The following is a 19,070-nucleotide window of genomic DNA, read 5'->3' as shown; positions in this document are numbered from 1 at the left end:
AGCCAGCCTGAACACTGGGAGAGTACCGGATAAAATGCTCAGCTCAAAGAGCTACCTAGGGATGGAGAGTTGGGATTTGAGCCTGGGCTTAGTGTTTTGGGGAAGGATATATGGCCTGGCAGAGACCACATTTGCACAGTGAGGAGGAAAGAGCAGAAATTTAAATATATATATATATATATATAATATTATATATTATAACTACTTTTAAAGCTGTCAGAGATTAGAAAAAAAGGCTGGAAGGAGAAATACCAAAATGCTAATGGTAGTTGGGTTAGGGTTTTGGAATGGGAGTAGAGGCAATGTTCTTCTTTTCTCTATTTCCAATTTTTTAAATGTGATTGTATTACTTGAATGATTTAAAAATGACTAATGAAGCTGACCAAGGAAAAAAAGAGCTTGAAACCCACATTCTAGGACCAGCACTTCCACTAACCAGGTGTGTGGCCTGGGGTCACTCCTCTGGTACCCCAGACATCCCATCGTCTGCCCCCAGTTCGCCCTACAGTTCTGTTTCCATGTCTCTCTCCCTTTTGCAAACCTTCCTTGCCCTTCCACAGCCTCATCTAGTGTCACTGTCTCTCCAAAGCCTTCCGAAAATCTACTCTGACTCACCGCCATCCTTCCTGTCCTCACGCAGCTCCCCCATTATTAGTACTTCTTTGTTGAACACTTGCTAAGGGGTCACTCAGCTATTCTCTCTATATGTTACCTGATTCAATGCTCAAAATAATTCAGTGATGCACGCAGATTTTTTTTTTTCAGTATGCGGGCCTCTCACTGTTGTGGCCTCTCCCGTTGCGGAGCACAGGTTCTGAACGCGCAGGCTCAGAGGCCATGGCTCACGGGCCCAGCCGCTCTGCGGCACGTGGGATCCTCCCGGACTGGGGCACGAACCCGTGTCCCCTGCATTGGCAGGCGGACTCTCAACCACTGCACCACGAAGGAAGCCCGAGCCTTTTTTTTTTTTTGAAATACAGTTGATTTACAACTTTGTGTTAGTTCCAGTTGTATAGCAAACTGATTCAGTTTTATATATATGTGTTTTTTTCAGATTATTTTCCATTATAGGTTATTACCACGTATTGAATATTGTTCCCTGTGTCAATGGTTAATCATCATTGCTTATCTATTTTATTATATGTAAGTATGTATCTGTTAATCTGTAACAGTATGTATCTGTTAATCCCATACTACTAATTCATCTCTCCCCCCTCCCTTTCCCCTTTGGTAACCATAAGTTTTGTTTTCTATGTCTTAATTCCTGCAGACTTAGTCTCAAGCAAACCCTGGTCTAGTTGGAGAGGACACCTTGAAGAAATTCTCTGGTCTGGGTGATCCACACCAGAGCTTTTGGGTTCTGTATTGTCCCAGGAGATCCACTGGCATCTGTGTTCTTCTGCTAGGAAAGTGTACAACTTGGAGACCTAACTCAGTTTGGGAGCTCAGTGGGGTCAGGAAAGGCTTTCTGAGGAAGTCACATTGAAGGAGCTCAGCAGGGGTTGGGTAGGGGTGTGGAGGTAATGGCATCTGTGAAGGCCCAGCATCAGGGAAGAGCTTCGGTTGGTTGGAGACAGAGAGAAGGGCCTCAGGACTGGAGTGCCATAGGGGCTGGGGGGCGAGGTGCCCCTGGAGGCTGGAGGCTTCCATGCCTGCTTTCTGTGTCTAGAGCAAGCAGGGAGCTGGGGTGGGTAAAGTAACCGGAGTTAGGTTTCAAAAGCTACATCGTCACAAAGTGTGGCTTAAAAGAAGGAAACCCTCGCTGACTGGCTTCTCTTTAGCTTCCTGACCCCTTAACAACACGCTGGGAACCTCTGATGTCCCCACCCCATCCTCCCTCCTGGTCTCCTGAGCTGCACTGGCCCCACCCACTCTCAGCAGGTGACTTTCTCTATTCACTGAGAAGCAGTCAGAAGCCACCGGCCATCATCAAAAAATCTAGAAACAATAAATGCTGGAAAGGGTGTGGAGAAAAGGGAACACTCTTGCACTGCTGGTGGGAATGTGAATTGGTACAGCCACTATGGAGAACAGTATGGAGGTTCCTTAAAAAACTACAAATAGAACTACCATATGACCCAGCAATCCCACTCCTGGGCATATACCCTGAGAAAACCATAATTCAGAGAGTCATGTACCAAAATGTTCATTGCAGCTCTATTTACAATAGCCCGGAGATGGAAACAACCTAAGTGTCCATCATCGGATGAATGGATAAAGAAGATGTGGCACATATATACAATGGAATATTACTCAGCCATAAAAAGAAACGAAATTGAGCTATTTGTAACGAGGTGGATAGACCTAGAGTCTATCATACAGAGTGAAGTAAGTCAGAAAGAGAAAGACAAATACCATATGCTAACACATATATATGGAATTTAAGAAAAAAAATGTCATGAAGAACCTAGGGGTAAGACAGGAATAAAGACACAGACCTACTAGAGAATGGACTTGAGGATATGGGGAGGGGGAAGGGTAAGGTGTGACAAAGTGAGAGAGAGGCATGGACATACATACACTACCAAACATAAAATAGATAGCTAGTGGGAAGCAGCCGCATAGCACAGGGAGATCAGCTTGGTGCTTTATGACCACCTAGAGGGGTGGGATAGGGAGGGTGGGAGGGAGGGAGACGCAAAAGGGAAGAGATATGGGATCATATGTGTATGTATAACTGATTCACTTTGTTATAAAGCAGAAACTAACACACCATTGTAAAGCAATTATACTCCAATAAAGATGTAAAAACAAAAAGAAGCGACCATCCACACGTAGTCGCTGTCAGCAAATCCACCAGCCCTCCTCCCCTAAATCTATGTCCTCCACCTTCCTTCCATGATGGCTGCAGCACCTGCCACACCAGCTCGTGCCTGGGATTCCTCACCTACATGCGAGCTCTTCCGCTCCAGCAATTTCCCCTCTCCTGCATTATCAGTTGTTGCCTGTCCACTGGGTTACCCTGTCATCCTACAAACATATTATACAGGTCTCTGCTCAATATCATGTCCTCAGTTCCTTTTGACAAAAAAGACTCTTCCAAAAAAAGTCAACCAACTTACTGAAGCCACCTTCTCTTCTCACATACTCTCATCAACCTACTCATATCTGGCTTTGTCCTGGACATTCCTCTAAAACTGCTCTTGCCAACTGCACCAGTAACTCCCAAGTGGCCCTCCCTCTGGTGTCAGGGGTCTCTCTGCCCAGTTCTCTCTGCAGGAGCTCTCCTCATCTTTCTGATCTCTCTACACACATGCCCCATGGTGGAACCCCTTCCTTCTGTGTCCGCAGACACTCTCTACATGATCTCATTTATCCTCTTGGCTTTAAAAACTAACTATATGAGAAAGGTTCCCATATTTATGTCTCCAGGGTTGACCCCTTGCCTGAAAACCAGATATTTATACCCAATTAGCTACTCGATGTCTCCTCTTGGGGATCTAATAGGCATCTCAAACTTAACACCTCCAAAACCAAATTCTTTCTTCATGCCTTTTCCCCCAAACCAAATCTATTTCACCCCTAGTTCTCCCTTTGCTATACATGGCAATGCTGTCCTTTCTCTGGTCAGTTACTCAAGCCAAAACTCCTGAAATCATCTTAGACCCCTCTCTGGTAAACCCCACATCCAACTCATCGGTTAATGCCATTGCTTATGCTTTCAAACTACATCAAGAATCCAACTTCCTTTTTTCTTTGCTGCTTTTGTTACTACTCTCCTGGTTAAAGTCATCATAACTGGTCTCCATCTTTCTATCCTTGCTTTCTCACAATTTATTCTCAATGCAGAAGCCAGATTGAGCCTTTAAAATGTCATGCCTGATCAAGTCACTCAGTGACCTTGAATAGGTTAAAAATAAAATTCACAGTCCAAAAAGTCCTATGTTGTCCTACAGAGCCATGGGTGACCTGGCCTCCTCCTACCCTCTGAACTTCTCTCCTGCTCTGCCTCCCTCACTCTTGCACCCCCGCTCCAATGGCATCCTTGCTGCTCCTGGAACAGGCCAAGGGCTTTTCTGCCTTAGGGTATTTGCACCTGCTGTCCCCTCTGTCTGGAAATTGTTTGCCCCAGGAAGTCTCTTGGCTTGATCTTCCACTTGCCTTAGGTCTCTGCTGAAATGTCACAGATGCTCCTAGTGCTAGGAAACCTTGAGAGAGGTGATGCAGGGGGCATCTGGGAAAAGCTACTGGATTATTTGTTGAACCACTACTTTGAGTACTTACTGCATGACAAACACTTCCAATCAACACCTCATGGATTACAAAACTGCATCCCCTCCACAGCCTCAGGGAGCATGTAGGAATAGCTAACACTTAGTGAGCGCTTACCATGTGCCAGGCTAAACACTTCATAAATATGAGCTCATTTAATCCTCATAACAGCCCCATGAAGTGAGTACTGCTATGGTGTCCACTTTACATCTGAAGCACAGAGAGGTCAAGTAACTTACCACACATCACCCAGCCAGAGCTCAGTTTGAACCCATAGCATAATCTGATGCCGATGGAGAGAAGGCATAAGGCTTAAGTAGAGCCTTTACAGGGGGCTGAGCAGGTATTCCTCAATGTTATAAGTAGAGGTAGAGCCTTCCTTTGTGGGCAGAAGGCATTGCATGTACACAGGTATGGAGGCAGACAGTCGCCTTGACACTGTCCAGGAAGCAGGTGTGGGTAAAGTGTAAAGTGCGGCTTGATAAAGGGAGCCGACTGAGTATAAGGCTGTACTCTGTCTGTTCTTTGAGTGCCTGTCAAGTAAGGTCAAAGTGGTGGCTCTCTGCTCAGGAGTCGGGAAGTGAACGGCTGTAGTAGGTGCTGAAGGCCTTTTTTTTTTTTTTTAAACATCTTCATTGGAGTATAATTGCCTTACAATGGTGTGTTAGTTTCTGCTTTATAACAAGGTGAATCAGTTATACATATACATATGTGCCCATATCTTTTCCCTCTTGCGTCTCCCTCCTTCCCATCCTCCCTATCCCACCCCTCTAGGTGGTCACGAAGGCTTTTTAAGACCTTGAAATCCTTGTTGGTCGAGCGACCGCGATCGAAGAACTTTGAAGGAGGGGATGGGGGTGGGAAAGGAAGCGGAGAAAAGGCAAGTGAGAGATAAAGGGGAAGTGCAGTTTCAGAACCGAGCTAGCTCTCTCCTCCCTGTCTGCCCAGCCTCCAGCAGCTTCTCCTCCAACATCTCCCGGGCGACCCGCGTTGGACCCCATGGCCGACTCCAGACCCAAGAAAGCCAAGATCTGTCTCTGCATATTTCTATGTCTTCTGGTGGTGGGGGTCATCGCGGTGGTGGTCGGAGTCCGGATGTGGCGCCACTCGTCCGAGCACATGAAGTGGAACGGGACGGGCAGCACTGCCCATTTTCAAGAAATCGTCCTGGAGCGATGCTACAACTACACGCAGTTGGTGCAGCCGGAGCTCAGGTGAGTCGGCGTCTTTGGCGCACGGCGGGGCACCGCGCGCGGTAGTGGCTGGGCACGGCTGGGCACAGCCGGACCGTGCGCTCCGAGTAGCCGTCAGGATTGCCTGAAACAAAGCATCGACTGTTCCGAGTCAGCTGAGAGCCCGCGGGGCAGTGCTGAGTAGGGAGTCCGGGCTCGCGAGTCCGAGCGCCAGTCCCCAGAGGTGCAGGCGGGCGGTGGCGAGCGCGCTGCTCCTTGGCCCTTGCGCTCAACTTGTGGACACTTGTCAGAGACGCCCGGAGCCCGGCCCCATTTGGGACCGCAGCCCCACTCTGCCAAGAAGCCGGGGGGTTGCTGGCGTTTCCTACATTTCATGGGGTTTGCGTTCGCCATCTCTGACCCAAAAGTGCCCCGGACAGTTACAGACACCTGGTGAAGTGGCTTGCAGAGCCTGAGGTGGGAGGATGGTATCTGAAGGGCCCGATCACTGAAGTTAGTTTCATTCATTACTATAAAACAACATCCCGATTCTTTTCGTGCTCCCTGAAATGAATGTGACCACAGCATCCAATAACAAAGCAAAGCAAAGCGGTAACAACTTAAAAATTTTTTAAAGATAAAACACACGGTAAAGCACATCTGCTTAATGATTCCGTTCAGACCCTAGAAACACCACCCACATCAGTCTACGGAACTTTCCGGAAGGTTCCTCGGGCCCTCTCCCAGCTAGCTTCTAATCTCTCCCCATAGTGAAACGCTTTCTTGACTTCCATTCTCAGGGCTTGGTTTCACCCGGAAAACTCATTTTTTGAAGTTGTACATAAAGCAGAATAAGCTGGGAAGTAAAAAGTTGCTTCTCAGGCTGCCAAAGGCAGACAGGGGAGCGGCGATTGTCATGTGTGCCTGAGATCAGTTCCGCCTCCAAACACTCGCGATCCCAGGGGATGAGCCCTGAGACGCACCAGGGAATTCCTAAATTTTATGTTTGTATCTGTTTTCTCTGACCCTAAAAAGCTTGGTTCCTAATAACATTAGTATAATTATGTATTCGTTTTCATATATACAAATAATATGTATGTATGTATGTATTATTATTATTACTAACAAAATATCTAAATGTCTTTATGGTTCTTTTTGTCCTTAGGATATAGGATACATCCACTAGTGATGAATAGTGATGTATAGAGCATGTACCACTGTCTGACACCTTATTAAAGGGATCCTTCTGGCTGCTGGGTTGAAAATAGATGGTAGTGGGGCAAGGACAGAAGCATGGAGGCCATGGAGTTCTTGTAGCAGTTCAGGTGAGATGTGATTGCGACTAGGATAGCGATGGATGGTGATGAGAAGGGGAAATATCCTGGATACATTTTGAAAGTAGATTCCATGTGATTTACTATGGACTTGTGTATGGGATGTTAGAGAAAAAGAAGAAACAAGATTTGTGGGCTGAGTTACCAGAAAAATGAATTTCCATTTATCAGAAAGGGAACTACTGGGATGAAGCAAGTTGGGAAAGGAAACACTGGTCTGGCTTTGTACATGTTAGTTTTGCAATGTCCATTGATATTCAAGTAGATATTGAATAGGAAGCTGGTTTCTATGAGTCTAGGGTACTAGGGAGAGGTCTGGGCTGGAGATATAAATGTGGAAGTCAACTGTGCATAGAAATTCAAGCAGATGTTTTATAAGGAGGAAGTGTTAATTGTCTTATTCAAGTGATTCCGACTGGTTAAGTAAGATGAAAACTAAAAATTGACCGATGGATTGATGACTTTGACAAGATCAGTTTTAGAAGAGTGGTCATGGTGAAAGTCTGTCTGGAATGGATTCAAGAAAAAGGTGGGAAGAGAGAAATTGGAGACTGTACATAGACAGCTCTCGCCAGGGGTCTTGCTGGAAAGGAGAGCAGAAATAGTGTGCTGGTTGGATGGATAAGGAGGGATTCAAGATGGAAGAAATTGGGGTTTGAGAGCCAGCTTCTTTAAAGTCGACTGAGAAGTTGTCTAAGTAAAGAGTGTTTCCTGGGCTTCCCTCGTGGTGCAGTGGTTAGGAATCTGCCTGCCAGGGCAGCAGACACGGGTTCAATCCCTGGTCCCGGAAGATCCCACATGCTGCGGAGCAACTAAGCCCGTGTGCCACATCTACTAAGCCCGCGTGCCACAGCTACTGAAGCCTGTGTGCCTAGAGCCCTTGCTCCCCAATAAGGGAAGCCACCGCAGTGAGAAGCCCGTGCACTGCAACGAAGAGTAGTTCCTGCTTGCAGCAACTAGAGAAAGCCCAACTAGAGAAAGCCTGCATGTGACAATGAAGACCCAATGCAGCCAAAAATAAAATAAGTAACTTTATATATATATATATATATATATATGTAAAAAGAATGCTTCTAGATTTCTACAGTTTCCTTAGGTCTTTGACAATTGTCCTACCAATATCAAATTCAGCAACTTTTTTTTTTTTTTACATCTTTATTGGAGTATAATTGCTTTACAATGGTGTGTTAGTTTCAGCTTCACATCAAAATGAATCAGTTATATATATACATATGTTCCCATATCTCTTCCCGCCTGCGTCTCCCTCCCTCCCACCTTCCCTATCCCACCCCTCCAGGCGGTCACAAAGCACTGAGCTGATCTCCCTGTGCTATGCAGCCGCTTCCCACTAGCTATCTATTTCACATTTGGTAGTGTATATATGTCCATGCCTCTCTCTCGCTTTGTCACAGTTTACCCTTCCCCCTCCCCATAGCCTCAAGTCCATTCTCTAGTAAGTCTGTGTCTTTATTCCTGTTTCACCCCTAGGTTTTTCATGACATTTTTTTCCCTTAAATTCCATATATATGTGTTAGCATACGGTATTTGTCTTTCTCTTTCTGACTTACTTCACTCTGTATGACAGACTCTAGGTCTATCCACCTCATTACAAATAGCTCAATTTCGTTTCTTTTTATGGCTGAGTAATATTCCATTATATATATATATGTGCCACATCTTCTTTATCCATTCATCCAATGATGGACACTTAGGTTGTTTCCATCTCCGGGCTATTGTAAATAGAGCTGCAATGAACATTTTGCTACATGACTCTTTCTGAATTATGGTTTTCTCAGGGTATATGCCCAGTAGTGGGATTGCTGGGTCATATGGTAGTTCTATTTGTAGTTTTTTAAGGAACCTCCATACTGTTCTCCACAGTGGCTGTATCAATTTACATTCCCACCAACAGTGCAAGAGGGTTCCCTTTTCTCCACACCCTCTCCAGCATTTATTGTTTCTAGATTTTTTGATGATGGCCATTCTGACTGGTGTGAGATGATACCTCATTGTAGTTTTGATTTGCATTTCTCTAATGATTAGTGATGTTGAGCATTCTTTCATGTGTTTGTTGGCAGTCTGTATATCTTCTTTGGAGAAACGTCTATTTAGGTCTTCTGCCCATTTTTGGATTGGGTTGTTTGTTTTTTTGTTATTAAGCTGCACGAGCTGCTTTATAAATTTTGGAGATTAATCCTTTGTCAGTCAGCAACATTTTTAAAGTGACTCACCTGGGTCATTTTTACCAAAAAATTCAACTTGGTTTTCATAGAAAACATGTTTTTTTTGTTTTTCCACTTAACCAATTTATTTATGAACAATTTAATGAAAGCATATAATTAAAGCAAAAACAACAAGCATAAACATATTCAAGAATAGGTAAATAAACAACCAAGTAAGTGAAAATGAAAGTCCTTGGGGATACAGAGAGTAGCCTATTAATTGTGTAGAAGATAGGCAACTTGTACAGAGAGAACAGAAAGTGGTTCAGTTAAATACTGGTCAGTTAAGAGATTTTTTGCAAAATATGAATTTAGAAGTGGTCATCCTTTTTTTTTTTTTTTTTTTTGCCATTAAAGATTTATTTCTTGCCTTAGACCTAGATCAGGTTAGAAAACAACCAGGACAACATTTTCTTTAAATGAGCTGTGGTGGAAAGAACAGATGCAAGATGGTGAGAACAAAATAGGAAACTGAATGAGAGATGAATCAAGAATTGTTTTCCTGTGTGTGTGTGTGTGTGTGTGTGTGTTTGTGTGTGTGTGTGTTTCAAAGACTAAGGGCTTGGAAGGGAAGGATTGATTATATCCACGAGTTTTCATAGCTGATATGAGTCGGGAATGGGGGCTCATCTTTTTCAAAAAAATATCACCAGTAAATACCTGCTCTGGAAGCAGGGAGATGATGAGAATCTTGTTATTAAAGACAAAAAATAAAGTGAAAACTGAGGTCAGAAACTTGAAGAATAAATAGAGCATGAGAATGACATTCTTTTTTCTTCCAATGACATTTTTTTCTAATTATAAAAGTAAAACATGCCCATTTTAGAATACTTGGAAAAATATTTTTAAAATATAGTGAAGAATACAAAATCACTTAACCCCCAAGTGGAATTCTAAATAGTGGGGTATACCACAATTAAAAAAAAAAATAAGGAGCTTCACAAAAGGAAGCTATATACCTGTTTAAATGAATGGCTTTAGCTTAGTAGTTTTATAGACATAATTCAAATTTCTTCCATAATGAGGCATTTCAAGAATTGCTAAATTTAGTTCTCCACTTCTTACCTGCTGTACCAAACATGACATATCCGCATAGCAGAAAGCTGCCTACATCTTTAGTCTTTGGATGTATTGAAGCAATTAGTAAAGCTTGATTTGAAGAGATATTAACAATTCCCCCAACGCAGTTACTTGGCCATGGTCCAGATTTGTCTTGATAGTTCAAAGGTTTGTTTTCTCTTATTATGACTAACAAGCAAATGTTATAAAGTCATTTCTGGTTTTGGTACTTCATGGTGTAAATATTGTGAAATTCATAATAAATTTGCTTCCTGCATTATCTTGGTTTCTAGGAGTAAACATCTGTTTATGAATTAAGTTGTCTAGAGCAGTAATGAAATCTCCTTGGGGATTCTTTTTTTTTTTTTTTTTTTTTTTTTCGGTACGGGGGCCTCTCACTGTTGTGGCCTCTCCCGTTGTGGAGCACAGGCTCCAGACGCGCAGGCTCAGTGGCCATGGCTCATGGGCCCAGCCGCTCCGCAGTATGTGGGATCTTCCCGGACCGGGGCACGAACCCGTGTCCCCGGCATCGGCAGGCGGACTCTCAACCACTGCGCCACCAGGGAAGCCATCCTTGGGGATTCTTTAAGAGTAAAGAAAGACGGAGGACATACAGTTGAAACTGGGAGAGTTTTAAAACTACAAAGGACTATGTGAGACTTAGATGAAAGACAATTAATTGCATTTTGGGGATCTGATTTCATGTTTTAATACTTCTTGGTAAAAATTTTAAAAGGTGCTTTGGAAACCAAGGTTATGAACATATCCTTTTTTTTGGGGCGGGGGGTATGCGGGCCTCTCACCGTTGTGGCTTCTCCCGCTGCGGAGCACAGGCTCCAGACGCGCAGGCTCAGCGGCCATGGCTCAGGGGCCCAGCCGCTCCACGGCATGTGGGATCTTCCTGGACCGGGGCACGAACCCGTGTCCCCTACATCGGCAGGCAGACTCCCAACCACGGCGCCACCAGGGAAGCCCGAACATATCCCTTTACAGCTAAAAATTGTACTTTTTGTATTTGACAGGTCTAGTTTTCTTCATTCTTCCCATTCAAGGGACTACTTTCTCCTTCTTCAATATTCCTTATTCCCCAGGTCATATCTCCTCTCCATTCTTTTCTTAAAAAATTAAACATGTTAAGTTATGAAAATGTTAAATGCACTGAAATATTCATAGAACAATGTTACAACTAGCCATTTACACATCGTGCAGAATTAACAGACAATAAAACTTTTGTCATATTTCTGTCAGATCTTTTATTCCCTAGTTTTTAAAGAAATAACATGCTATAGATAAAAATCAAAATACCGCCCCCCTCAATTTTCTTTTCTTCTTTCTCAGAGGCAAATACTACTTGTTTCACTTGTATCTTTCTAGAAATGTTCTCTGACTATATAAGTGTATATTCATACATTCTTTTTTTCTATACACATCCTCTCTTCTGTCTCGCTTTTTTTTCACTTAACAGTTTATCTTGATTATCAATGTAGTTCTGTCTCATTCTAATAATATTCCTCTGTATAGATTTGCCATATTCTAGACTTGTACTCATGGACATTTAGGTTGTTTTAAAACTTTTGCAATATATTGCAAACCATGCTGCAATAAAATACTTGGAGATGTAAGATAGAATCCTAGAAGCAGAATCACTAAGTCAAAAAATATACCATTTTACATTTTGAAAACATAGCCAGATTTCGCTTTATAAGGCAGTTCTCTTCATGAGGCAATGAGAGTTTATTTCCTCATACGTTCACTACACAGGATGTTTTCAAACTTTCTGATTTTTGCCAATCTAATAAGGGAAGATGTTACTGAATTTTAATTTTAATTTGTATCTATTTTGTGTTTTTGCCTGTAGAATAACCTTTGCTTTTTCCACTTACCAATATGTTTTGGTGATTTTGATTACATTATTTTAGAGATTTATTCATGTTGCTATATGAGCACTAGTTCATTATTTTTAACTGCTGTAGAGTACCCTGCTGAATGACCGTAACCTACACTTATTAATAGATTCCCTTATTCTCAGTTTTTGCTGACATACACAATGCTAAAACATACATGTCTACTTGCGCTTATGATTTTTTTCTAAGATGTTTACCTTGAGGCAGAATTCCAAATTCATAGAGTATGTCATTTTCACCTTCACTGGGTGTATTAATTTGCTAGAGCTGCCGTAACAAGGTACCACAAACTGGGTGGCTTAAACAGTGGGAATTTATTGTCTCACAGTTCTGGAGGCCAGAAGTCTGAAATCAAGGTGTCAGAAGTGTTGGCTCCTTCTGAGGGCTGTGAGGAAGACTCTGCTACCTGACCCTCATTTCTAGAAGCCTCTGGCATTCCTTGCCTAGCAGATGATGTTCTCTCTGTGTCTTCACGCGTTCTTCCTTCTGTGTGTGTCTGTCTCTGGATCCAAGTTTCCTCCTTTTCTAAGGACACTGGTCATATTGGATTAAGGGTCACCCTTACTCTCTTAACTTGATCTTCTGCAAAGATCTTATTTCCAGATAAGGTCACATTCTGAGGCACTGGGAGTTAGGACTTCAGCATCTTTTAGGGGACACAATTTAGCCCATAACAACGGGTGTACCAATTAAGATGCTTTTGGCTGCAAGTAAAAGAATACTCAACTGTAAGAGGTTTAATGCAAGAGATTTTTTATATATACACATGACAAGATATCAGAAGTGGGGTGGTCCTTGGTAGATTCAGCAGCTCACTGATGGCCCAGGACCTTTCACTCCTCCATCTCCCTAGGATGACTTTCATCCTTGAGCTTCTTGTCACAAGATGGCATCTGCAGTTCCAGGCATTATGTCCTTAGAGAGTGATACCCAGGAACAGAGAGCAGGAGGATGGGCAGGAGTGCCCTCCTTGCAAGTCTCTTTATCAGGGAATAGCATCTTTCCCAGAAGCCCTTCCTCAGCTGCCTCTGTGCTTCCCCTTGAATCTCATTAGCCAGAATTGGCTCACATGGCTGCCCAAACTGTAGAGGAGGCTTGCGAAGTGAGTATTTGATATTTGGAATCACTATGATAGGAGACATGCTTTGCCGGTAGGGAAGAAGGATGAGGAATATCTATTTGGGTTGGGAAGCAACAGTGTCTGCCACATTACATATGGCCAAACAGGTCTCCAACTTTGTGGTATCAACGTCCTTTCACAAAGGCAGTGTGAATTTACTTGTTACTGTACATCCTCACCAGCACTTGGAATTGTCAAACAATTTTGCTCATCTCTTTGTGGCTCTAATTTTTGGTTCCCTGATTCCTAACATAGTTGATCATTTTTAAATGTATTTATTGGTATTCTGGTTTCTTCTGTGAAATGCCTATTCTTGTCTTTTGCCTGTTTTTGTATTGAATTGTTTTTCTTCTTTATACATTCAGGATTCTAATTTTTTGTCAGTTATGTGGATTGCAAATATGTTCTCCCAATCTGTGGGTTGACTCTTGACTTTATTTACTGAAGATTTTAATGTAATCATATTTATCTTTTATAGTTGTGCCTTTTGTGTGTTATTTAAAACTTATTTTCTACCAGAGGTAACAAAAGTGTCACATATAATCTAAAAGTTTTAAATGTTTGATTTTCATTAAGTGTTTTATCCATATGGAATATATTTTTGTGTGTGGTATAAAGTAGGAACCTAATTTCATTTTTTTCCCTACAGATGGATAGTCATTTGTGCGAGTACTAATTATGAAATAATCCATCCTTTATCAAGGGCTTTATAATGCCATTTCTGTTGCCTATCAGGTTTATCAGTTCACTTCTGGGCTCTAATCTATGATCTATTTTTCTCTATACCACTCCACATTGTTTAAATTACTAATGTCTTGACACTGAGTAGGGTACCTCTTCCTTCTGTTAGTGGACATTAGTTTACATGTTTTTGGAAGTTTATATAAACAGAATCACGTACTACATACTCTTTTGTACATATTAATAGTTCCTTCCCTTTTATTGCTGAATAGTTGTCCATTGCGTTTATATACCACAAGTTGTTTATCCGTTCATCTGTTGATGGGCATTTGGCTTGTATTCACTTTTTGGATACAGTATTATGAATAAAGCTTCTATGAATATGAGTATACAAGATACTGTGTGGACACGTGGTTTCATTTTTCCCGGGTAAATGTCCAAAAATGAAATAGCTGAACCATGTAGTTTAGCTATTTAAGAAACTACTAAACTGTTTCACAAGGTTATTGTATAGTTTTATGTGTTCATTATCAGGGTATGAATATTCTAGTTGTTACACTTCCTTGTCAGAAGTGTTCTGATGGGTTTGCAGTGGTATTTTAATGGTGGTTTTAATTTGCATTTTCCTCATGGCTAATGATGTTGAACATTATCTCATGGGCTTATTGAAGTATGTATTCAAATCTTTTCCCAATCTTAAAAAAAATTAGGTTTTAGTTCTTATCATTGGGTTGTAGGTGGTTTATGTATTCTGAATACAAGTCCTTTATCAGATGTATCCTGAAAATATTTACTTCCACTTTATGACTTGCCTTTTCATCTTCTTAAATGGAGTCTTTTAAAAAGCAAAGTTTGTTTTTTAAATCTTTATACGGTCCAACTTGTTCATTTTTTCTTATATAACTGTGCTTTAGGTCTTTGATCCATTTCTAGTTAATTTTGTATATGGTGTGAAATAAGGGTCAATTTCATTTTTTTCACATATGAAAAACCTATTTGCTGTTGTATCATTTATTGAAAAAGCTTTCTTTTCCCCACTGAATCTCTTTGACTCCTTTCCTGAACGTCAGTTGAACATGTCTGAGTCAATTCCAGGTGCCATAACAGAACACCACAGACTGGGTGGCTCATGAACAACAGAAATTTATTTCTCACAGTTCTGGAGGCTGGAAGTCCAAGATCAAGATGCCAGCAGATTCAGTGTCTGCTGAGAACCTACTTCCTAGTTCAAAGATGGCCTCCTTCTCTCTGGGTCTTCGCATGGAGGAAGGGAGGAGGGAGCTCTCTGGGTCTCTTTCATAAGGATGCTAATCCCATTCATGATGGCTCCACTCTCATAACCTAATTACCCCAAATGCCTCATCTCCAAATTCTATCACCTTGGGAAATAGATTTCAACTTACAAATTTTGGGGGACACAAAATTCACTCTACAGTACCATGTATGTATGGGTTTCTTTCTGAACTCTCTGTTCTATTTCCTTGATCTATAGCTATCCTTTCACAACTCTTATATTGTCTAGATCACTGAAGCTCTTTAGCAAGTCTTGAAGCCAAATAATATAAGTCCTCCAGCTTTTTTCCTTTGATTGCTTTGGCTAGCTTGTATTTTCACATAAATTTTAGAATCAACTTGCCAATATTTTTAAAAAAGCATGCTGAAATTTTGACTTGTGATTTGGTAACATCTTAATATTGAGCCTTCCAACCCATGAATATAGGATATCTCTCTATTTCCTTAGTCATTTAAAAATTTCTCTCAGCAATGTTTTGTTTTCAGAGTACAAGTCTTGCATATATTTTGTTAAATTTATGGCTCAATAATTCCCATTTTTGCATTCCTATAATTATATATATGTATATATCCTACTTCGATATAATATGTAGAATATAATTTTAATATATAGTATATAGTATGTAGTATTTCATATATAGCATATGTTATAATATATACTACATAGTATATTATGTATCCTGATCAATACCTCCACCCAAAGCCTTCTCGATCTCAGTTAATGGCAACCCCATCCTTCCAGTGTCTCAGGCCCCAAACCCTGGAATTATCATTGACTCCTTATTTCGCTAACACCATGCATCTTATCTGTTAGGAAATTTACAATGAATCAAGAATCTATCACTTCTCACCATCACCACTGCTACCACCCTGGTCCAAATCACCGTGGGCACTTGCCCAGATTACTGGTCTACTGTCCTCTGCCTGTTCCCTCTTTCAGACTATATTCAACAAAGCAGTCAGAGAAATCTTTTGAAACTTAAGTAATATCATGTACCTCCTGTGCTCAGTATCCTCTATGGCTCATCAGTTCACCGTGAGTAGAAGCTTATGAAACTCTGCTCAGTGGGGCAGCATCACCTTTCTGACCTCATTTCTATCTACTGTCCACCTTGCTCACTCTGCTCCAACCACACTGGCTTCTCTACTGTTTCTTGAACACACCAGGCACTCGGGCTGTTGGGAAGGTTGTTGCTTCTGCCAAGAACGCTGTTTGCTTGGATGTCTGTATGACTAAGTTCTTTGCTTCCTTCAATTCTTTGCTGAAAGGTCATCTACTGTCCTACTTGTTTAATGCCAAAAACAGACACCTCCTCCCCCATAACCTCTGACACCCTTATCCTATTCTATTTTTCCTGTTTTTCATAGAATTTATAAATTTCTAGGATACTCTACAACATTCATTATCTTTATTGTCAGTCTTGCTGAAAATTGGTTTATTGTCAGTCTTGCTCTGGTAGAATGGAATTCTCACAGGACAGAGACTCTTGTGTATTTTGTTCACTGGTATATCTTACTTACTCATAAACGCGCCTGGAACATAGTATATGCTCAATAAATATTTGCCAGCTTGATGAATTTATGATTTCTGAGCTTTCCTTCAGCCGGAAGAGTCTGATTTTAAGATCCTACTTAGGGAAGTCCTAATCGCCTCAGTGAACCCTGACAATTACCCCGTTCTTCCACTAGGTGGCAGTCTTCACCTTCAATGCAGGCTTCCAGTAGCCTCAAATTTGAGACTTCATAGCTGAGTTAACCTGCACGTTTTCTTTGGTCCAAGACCAGCGGCCCTGCAGGACATAACAGCAGGAAAATTCACAGACTGAGTGTAATTACCCCTTGAGATTCAAGTGCTTTTAAGGAAGAGGATTTGGGATGTGAGCACTTTCCCCGGGGAGCAACACATTACGAAGGTGATGTTGCTGCGTTGATGGGGACTTTGAAATATAATTGTCATTTACGGGAATGATGTAGGTTTAGAGAGAGGTGACATTACAGAGTTATGAAGCCTGAAGTAGGCTGACAGCATACAAAATGGATTTAACCACCAAATATATCTTTTTTTGGTTTGTTTTCTTCGTTTTAGCATAAAACTTTAACACTTTCTGCCCCGTCCCCTCTTATTCCACTTACTTTCTGTCCCTATTCTGGTCTTCAAATTCTCATGTGACCTACAGGGAAACGACAACCCCTCTGGGGTCTTGGGTCCTCCTTTCTGTTAGGACCCACTTCGTTCTGGGGATAGGTAGGGACATGATTTAACATTTCCTGTGGGACACAGCATTGTTTAGCAGGGAGAGCAGAGTTTGGACCTAAGGCAGCTGTGCCACTTGCTGACTGGCTTTGGGCAAGTTACTAAGCTCTGAGCCTCAGTAGCAGGGGATTGTACCCCTGCCCCCCATGGGGCTGGTGTGAGAGTTAAATTGGATGCATACAAAGTGAGCTCCAAGCGCAGCGCCTGGCACACGGTGAGTGCTCTGTGGTGTTCGTGCCCCCTCCTTTCTCCTTCTAGCATGACTTCTGGGCACGGGAGACAACCTACCTAGGTGGGTCAGACGTAGGGAGAAGGCGTGGGAAGTGAACAAGAGGGAATACTCTCGGGGGATAGGTAATGGCATCTGCTGGAAGGAGCTGAGTGGGAGGAAGGGGGAGGACATCCCAGTGACCTTGAATCCTGACATCTGTGCCCAGCCTGCATGCACTGAGCCTCCAGGTCACCAGTTAAGGAGGCAAACAGAAAACAGCTGTCAGACTGAGAGTCCAGCTCAACACGGAAAGTTGCTTATTAACAAACCATGTCTTTCAGAAGCTGCTCCTGGAGCTTGTCAGGCATAAACACTGATGAAGGTGTGATGATTTTTACAGGCCTTTCGATTCTGTAATGTCCCATTCAGACGGTGGGTTACCGTCAATACCTCCCCCAAACCCCAAGACCACCCACTACACGGTGGTTGAACAAGGTGGTTGTATCGCTCTTTGCAAGAAGACTGAGCGCTCACCATAGCGACCCACAGGGGCAGGGCAGGGCTCTGTCTGAGGATGGTAGAAAGGACTTGTAAGATTCAGGCTTATTTTATGAGATTTGGCAAAGGTTCGAGGAGGCTGGCTTTGCTGCCAGGAAGCAGAGGGGAAGGGGGTAATTCTGTGATAGGGAATCTTAATAAATCTTATCTATCAGGCTGGAAGAATGAAGCAAAGCTGAAGCTGTAATTGGTAAAGAAGCAGCAGTCACTCTTATGAGCCACAACGAATGGATATTGGGTCACTTCATTTGTGTGTGTGCGGTTTGGACATTGCTTTTGTCTGTTCACATGGCGTGCTGTCATGGTCACACAGTGACCTTACCTGATGCCACCGTCCTGGAGCTGTGGTCCACAGGAGAACACCAAGGCCTTCCTACCAGTGCCAGGCCAGCTCCCACGTGTCAAGGGCTGAGTTTCTCTTTTTCATCACCACCATCTCCACACACATACAACCTGGTGCACTCTGGGCCCCAGGGAGGAAGGAGCTATAGTAGCTGGCTTTACTTATTTAGGAAGAGGGATGCCCCTGAGGGAATTAAAGGAAGGCAAGTGAGCTGCTGGGATCTCCTTGACAACTGGCCCTCTGGGCAGATACGCTAGTGATATTGGTTAGAATGAAGAGACTTATCTCTTGAAGGCCCTCAGCAGGATGTCCTCTGTTAAAGGATCACTGATAGAAAATAAACGCAGTACGTGTGAGGTTTGAGTCCCTGAAAAATCATGGAAGCTGTAGAGTTCTCCAGAGAATAAAATGGAGACGCCTCATCACTTCAGTCCTTCTGGCTGTGTGAGGAACCTTGCAAAACCTCATTTGGTAACTTCATCTATCATTCTGGGCCAGGAAGGAGGACAGGATGGACCCTGAAGGCTATACAGGATGCCCTGACCTGTCCTTGCTTTGTCTGAGCTTCTCGATGACCCGTCTCCTTGAAATTATTCACAAAGTTTGATTCTGGGTACAATCTGGGATAAGTGAGAGGGTGATCTGACAATCCGATTTTGCTTAAGGATGCAAGGAAGTCTTTAATGTGGAAAGAAAGATGCCCTGGA

The 19,070-nt window shown here is 42.5% G+C and overlaps 1 protein-coding gene across 2 annotated transcripts in view; it reads left to right on the top strand.

The window, feature by feature from the left end:
- Window positions 1-5,161: 5,161 nt before the first annotated feature.
- Window positions 5,162-19,070, top strand: part of CD38 (CD38 molecule) — a 38,177-nt gene continuing 24,268 nt past the window's right edge. The window contains exon 1 of one of the 2 annotated variants that reach the window (XM_029236061.1): window positions 5,162-5,426. In XM_029236061.1, the coding sequence (XP_029091894.1) occupies window positions 5,212-5,426 (215 nt within the window). In that variant the 5' untranslated portion in view covers window positions 5,162-5,211. The remainder of the gene's footprint in view (window positions 5,427-19,070) is intronic. The other variant, XM_029236060.1, reaches the window with a different exon arrangement.

Source organism: Monodon monoceros, unplaced genomic scaffold, assembly GCF_005190385.1.
Source record: "Monodon monoceros isolate NGI ecotype Baffin Bay Population unplaced genomic scaffold, NGI_Narwhal_1 Super_Scaffold_20, whole genome shotgun sequence".
Classification (NCBI taxonomy): domain Eukaryota; kingdom Metazoa; phylum Chordata; class Mammalia; order Artiodactyla; family Monodontidae; genus Monodon; species Monodon monoceros.
Note: the sequence above shows the minus strand (reverse complement) of the source record. Positions and strands in the feature narration are given on the sequence as shown.